Source organism: Osmerus eperlanus, chromosome 14 (assembly GCF_963692335.1).
Source record: "Osmerus eperlanus chromosome 14, fOsmEpe2.1, whole genome shotgun sequence".
Lineage (NCBI taxonomy): Eukaryota > Metazoa > Chordata > Actinopteri > Osmeriformes > Osmeridae > Osmerus > Osmerus eperlanus.
Genome location: NC_085031.1, coordinates 14,430,073 through 14,436,640, shown reverse-complemented (window position 1 = coordinate 14,436,640; position 6,568 = coordinate 14,430,073). Strand labels below are relative to the sequence as shown.

General features: G+C 43.5%; 1 protein-coding gene across 1 annotated transcript; it reads left to right on the top strand.

Annotated features, from left to right (window-relative positions):
• Window positions 1-5,165: 5,165 nt before the first annotated feature.
• Window positions 5,166-6,457, top strand: LOC134033922 (GTPase IMAP family member 7-like). The gene is made up of 2 exons (XM_062478205.1): window positions 5,166-5,172; window positions 5,362-6,457. The coding sequence occupies exons 1-2, from the start codon at window positions 5,166-5,168 to the stop codon at window positions 6,087-6,089; spliced, it is 735 nt and encodes a 244-aa protein (XP_062334189.1). The 3' UTR covers window positions 6,090-6,457.
• The last annotated feature ends 111 nt before the right edge of the window (window positions 6,458-6,568 follow it).

The window sequence follows — 6,568 nt, the reverse complement described above, 5'->3', positions numbered from 1 at the left end:
TCGTCTGCTGTCAGGATGGAGGGGGGGGGGGGTGGGGGAGGTGGGTTAAGAAGGGTGGAGAAGGTAGAGAAAGTTTTGTGCGGGTTTGAAGCAGAGTTAATTTTGTTCAGGAAGTAGTGGGTTTTAGCACCAGTTAAGTGAGAAGAGAAGGATTTAAGGAGGGAGTGATACTTATCAAGGTCCAGACCGTCTTTGGACTTGCGCCATCTCCTCTCAGCTGCCCGAAGGGTGGACCGTTCTTCACGGATAACATCTGTAAGCCACGGGCAGGAGGGAGAAGATCGTGCAGGCCTGGTTGACAGGGGACAGAGAGAGTCAAGTGATTCAGTTAAAGTGGTTAACAGGGTGTTGGTGGCAGTGTTAGTGGGGTGGGACGAGAACTCGTCAATGGGAGGGAGGCAGTTATAATAGAGGAGAAATGGGAGGGGGATAGGGAGTGGAGGTTGCGCCGGAAAGTTACGAGGGGAGGGGAGGTAGGAGGAGTTGGAGGGAGAGAGACAGAGACTTGGATAAAGTAGTGATCAGAAATGTGCAGTGGGGTTACAGAGGTTAAGTCAGTGATACAGTTACATGTCAGGATGAGGTCTAGCTGTTTGCCTGCCTTGTGGGTCGCCGGTGTGCTCAGCAGCGTCAGCTTTTAGAGCTTCAAGTGCTGGCAGGTGTGTGCTAGTCACAGATGTGTTAATTGACCACAGGTGTGTTAATTGACCACAGGTGTGTTAATTGACCACAGGTGTGTTAATTGACCACAGGTGTGTTAATTGACAGCACTTGTGTGCATGGGTCCTGTGCAACTTTGTTGAGTTTGTGTGTGCTCCAAGCATAAACATGCCACGTTTGTCCCTTCAGGATAAGGCCCGTGCAATAGGGCAACTGGAAGTTGGTGTTCCGGTACGCAGAGTGGCAGCATTATGTGGTGTCAGCCCTGGTACCATTTCCAAACTTAGGACCAAGTTCCATGAGACTGGTGAAGTCAAAGACAGACCGCAAAGTGGCCGTCCCAGGAAGACAACACCCCAAGAAGACCGTTTCGTCACCATTGCTTCACTGAGGAACCGTAGGCTTTCTTCCAGAGATTTACAGGCAAGATTTGCACAACGGTACCACAGACAGATCTCTGATCAGACGGTGAGGAACAGACTGGACATGGCCAGTCTTCGTGCTTATAAGGCTGCCAGGAAGCCTGCAATGACTGCCCTTCACCGTCAGGCCCTTTTGCGCTGGTGTCGACAGCACCGACAGTGGAACCTAAGAATGTGGGGCAACGTCATGTTCAGTGATGAATCAAGGTTCTGTCGTGCGGAAGCTGGATGGCAGGATCAAATGTGCAGCACTCCTCACCCCTCCTCTTCCTTCTCCTTGTGGAGCATTTCTACAAGGGCATTGGCAGGGTTTCCCAGATTCGATTGTTCTTAAGGACTTAAGAAGGCTCTTAAGAAGGGTTCGGCTAAGAAGGAGCGCTAAGATAGGGGTGTTTCCCAGACGCGTTCTTAACTGCCTTCTTAACCCTCGTGCTGCCTTCGGGTCACATGACCCAAAGGTTCATAACGAACCATCGTTGTGTTTACCCAATTTTACCCAATACAAAAACAAATAAAAATAATTTTCTTTTAACCTTCGCAATGTGGGGGGTCTGAGACAGCCCAACGGTTAAAAGAAAATGCTTCACTTTGTTTTTGTATGCGGTAAAGTTGTCGCAATACGACGGTGGGTCACAATGACTGATGGGTCAGAATGACCCGAAGATAACACAAGGGTTAAGATCCCGCCAAAGAAGCTTCTTAAGAAGCTCTTAGAGGGAGCTGCCCACTGCCGTGGTGCTGAAACTAAGTCAATCGATGCCAGGCAAATCGATCACCCACCACTTTATCAGCGCATAAATCACAAACAACACCCTGTTTCTCTTCTTTTTTAAAAATAAACTTCTTTTCCTTTTCAACCATGTGTTCTGTGGATCATTTTGCGTCATTTCCTAGCTTTCAAGCCCTATAGCCTACATGATAGTTGGTATGGGTTGTGTGATGGTAGTGGGTTTAATGTTGGGAGTAGGGGGGTGGCACCCTATGTTGAAGGCACGCAGCGTTTCCTCCCAATCCAGCACGGATCCACCAGGGAGGGATTGTGGATTGGGATCAGTGTGCCATCCACGACACCAATCACCCGGGGGATCCCAGCCATGGCATGAAATCCACGGTGGACCTGGCGGACCTCGTCCCGTATGGTGGGCATGGAGAGAGTCATCACTGTAGAGGGGGTGAGGGAGGAGGCCTCATGGGTGGGAAGGGGTAGTTCAGGACTGTCCAATTGTCTTTCAAATCTACAGTAGAACTCATTCAGGTTGTTGGCCAGGCGGGAGTCATTAGTGGAGTGGGGGGCTCTGGGCTTGTAGTTGGTAATCTGCCTGAGCCCTCTCCAGACAGAAGCAGATAGCGTGACTGGTCGGCAGTTGAGGGACATTCCATGCTAGCATTTCAAAAGTAATGCACTGGTGTCTTGGCACAATATGTTGTTCGGCTCGATAAGTTGCATTGTTTGGTGGCATGATGTTAGAGCACGACTGTAGGGCGTGTACACACTGAGGTAAGCTGCATGACAACTTTCTGTATTGACATTAAATGCATTCATTAACCCTCGTGCTGCCTTCGGGTCACATGACCCAAAGGTTCATAACGAACCATCATTGTGTTTACCCAATTTTACCCAATACAAAAACAAATAAAAATACTTTTCTTTTAACCTTCGCAATGTGGGGGGTCTGAGACAGCCCGACGGTTAAAAGAAAATGCTTCACTTTGTTTTTGTATGCGGTAAAGTTGTCGCAATACGACGGTGGGTCACAATGACTGATGGGTCAGAACGACCCGAGGAGAACACAAGGGTTAAACTATTATTAATTAGATTACAGGTGTAAATCCTCAATCTTTCGAATTTTGTACTTCACATTTGACTTTGTCAATAAATTGTCTTCTCTAGGTTTGTTTTTCATACAGTTATACTGACCATCCTTTCCTCTTAACTCTTGTCTAGAAGTCAAGAGTAAAGGACAGTTGCATTGTTTGGTGGCATGATGTTAGAGCACGACTGTAGGGCGTGTACACACTGAGGTAAGCTGCATGACAACTTTCTGTATTGACACTCAGAACTCACAGCACACAGAATGTGTGCTGTGAGTTCAATCGGGGCCTGAGATCCGGTCTGATAGGGATGCAGCTTACCTCAGTGTGTACACGCCCTACAGTCGTGCTCTAACATCATGCAAGTTCTGAGTGTCAGTGACCATGTCGCAATGGGGAAACTAATGGAAGTATTTATGGAAATTATGCATAACTGACATGCGGGGGACGACTGTCTGGGTTTGGGATTTTGATGTGTAAACGCTGCATGAACATTTTAAACCTATGTTCCCAAAGTTACCTTACATTCACACCTATCTGTGAATCACCTTGGACAACACCCAACCTGGGGAAGAAAACAATGGAACTATCTTACCTACACAAAGACATTCCATCTTCTTTGTATAAAACCTGTTAGATGTAGGGATGAGACACAGAAGGCATGTGACAAGTCACGCAAACACAATTCCTTTTCAATCATGTGACTTCAGAAAACTCTGCAGAGAATTTACTGGATTTACTTAATCTCGACTGTAACTGCAGCCAACAACACACATATTGTATTTATTGCCTGATTTCAGCTTCTCGCTATTGTGTGTTATTATGACGGATGTTTGTTCAATTGGATGTTTCTTTAGAAATATATCTCATCAACTGAGATTTACATTACATTACATTTAGTCATTTAGCAGACGCTCTTATCCAGAGCGACTTACAGTAAGTACAGGGACATTTTCCCCGAGGCAAGTAGGGTGAAGTGCCTTGCCCAAAGACACAACATCATTTTGCACGGCCGGGAATCGAACCAACAATTGATTAATAGCCCGACTCCCTAACCGCTCAGCCATCTGACCCCCTATACATAGATAATACACAGATAATCCCAAAGTAAAAGCACAAATAGACATTTTATTTAACCTTAGTTTTCAGTTTTCTGATAGTGTGTATCAGTCTTGTTTTTAAATCCTTTACATTGCCTTCATTTGACTACAATACTTTTTCCTGAGCATTTGAGCATTGGCATTTAAACAAATTTACATCAGCAGCAGATTATCAAACACTGATTGAAGAGACTAAGAGAGTTACAAAGGTCATCTCCTATTATCGCTGATTGCTATTCTCTTTGGTTTCTTTTCTCAGTTTCTCAGAACTCAAGAGACTTTATTAAAAGAAGCAGTCTTGTCTCTTCTGTCCCAACATTATGTGTCTAGAATGATGCATGGGACATGGTGTGACTCTTCTGTGTGACTAAAACACAAACACACTCCGGATCTTAAAAGGATCTTAATTTACAGTCCATAAAATGATAACAAATAGGCGTGTCTGCCATTTAATTAATAAAAAATAAAAAATGTTTCAAATGTTGTTATTGTTGTAGTTATATTTGACTTGTAAAATTTTTATTTTATATGGATTTATATATAAATATGGCTCTTGATGAGATCAAGTTTTTTATAGGCTGATTACTGTAATACACTGTTCACCCATCTTTCTTTAACCCATAGGGTAATAGTTGTTGTGTAAAATATTACTATTGTTTTGGAAACAATAAAGGGATAATTCTACCTACGATTCCTCGTACAATGACTCTTGCTTAGAGACTTGTTGCTCTTGTGGTTAGTGGTAACTGACTTAAATTTTTGTACTCGCTGTGATATATTGTTTTATTATTGTTGCTTGCTTTTTTTCCACAGGTACACTTGCACTTATAGCAGTTCATGTTGTTTAATTGTAACTTGTTTAACTACATGCTCTTATGGTTCTTCCCTTTGGCACTTATTTTGGTTGTTCACAATGTGTGCTTCATGTTTTGGCTACTCGCAATGTTTTGTGGCTATCTCGTTGTTATGATCAGTGACCTATGCACTTTGTAAAGCTCTCTCTTGGAAGTCGCTTTGGATAAAAGCGTCTGCTAAATGAATAAATGTAAATGTAAATGTAAATACAGAAATAAATGGCCATGTAAATAAATACGTAATTAATATTTTTTCATGCAATTTTTATTTGTTGATGTGTAAATACATTTATTGATACCTTTATTTATTTTTAATTATGGCAGGTTTGGTCCTCCATATTTTAGGGTAATATTACCTCATTTTGATCTTGTCTTATTATAGCACCCCCATGTGGACAGAAGAGGACGTCCAGCATGAATTTACCATTAGAATGTAAATCTTTATTATAAAGCATTTTTACAAGAATATATTTCCAGTGCATTACATAAGCTAATACTTATTTTTCTCACCAGTCAGGGTGGTCCTGGTGGGGAAAGCAGGAGCAGGAAAGAGTGCATCAGGAAACACTATCCTGGGAGAAGAGAAGTTCAAGGTAGTCTTTGCTGCCCAGTCAGTGACAAGACAGTGTGAAAGGGCCAATGGAAAGGCCAGTGGAACAGAGACCATGGTGTCTGTCATAGACACCCCAGGCCTGTTTGACTCTGAGCTCTCAGAGTCCTCTGTCAGGACTCAGCTGGTGGAGTGCATCGCCCTCTCCTCTCCTGGACCCCACGTCTTCCTGCTGGTGGTGGGCATCGGACGCTTCACAGAGGAGGAGCAGAAGGCGATGGCCAGGGTCCAGGAGATCTTCGGAGAGGCAGCATTGAAACACACAATGGTCCTGTTTACCTATGGGGACAAACTGAAAGGGAAAAAGATTGAGGACTTTATTGAAGAAGGGGGTGCAAATCTAAAGAAACTCATGAAGGACTGTGGGAACAGGTACCACGTATTCAACAACGAGAAAATGGACGACCGAGAACAGGTGCAGCAGCTGCTGGAGAAGGTCACAGCCATGGTGGAGGAGAATCGAGGACAGTTCTACACCAATGCCATGTACCAACAGGTGGAGAGCGCCATCCAGAGGAGAGAGGAGGAACTCAGACAGCGGTACGAAAAAGCCGAGAGAAAACGAAAAACTGGAGTCAGAGTTAGAGCGCCTGATGGGGGAAATGGAGATAAAAGACAAAACGATAGATGATCTGAGGAGGCAAGTTCTCAGAGAAGAAGCAGAAAAAGACATTGACAAGAACCCTGGGATGGTGGATCAATTTGCAAAAGTTTTGTGGCCAAACTGCTCCACTCAATGAAATTCTAAAGAACATTTTGCCATGGTAAAATTACTGTAACGACTGACTTCCAATCTCCCCCTGCTTGTCAGCCATTTGTATATCTTTGCAGACATTTTATCTTTCTCATTGTACATTACCTGCCAGCTCACTTGGGGTTATGTTATCGTCATAACTTTACCTATTGTATAGCATTACCACATCACATGTATTTAAATATGATCAGTAATCCACATACACCAAATGAACAAACCATTAGGTTGTGCTTGTAAACTCTCGTCTCTGTTCAGTGTATCCTCTTAATAAACACGTTATCCTTTGTTTTTTTGTTGTTGTTTTTGACCTATTTTCTAACAATTTCCTCTTAATGCCTGGGAAAATTGTCAATCGT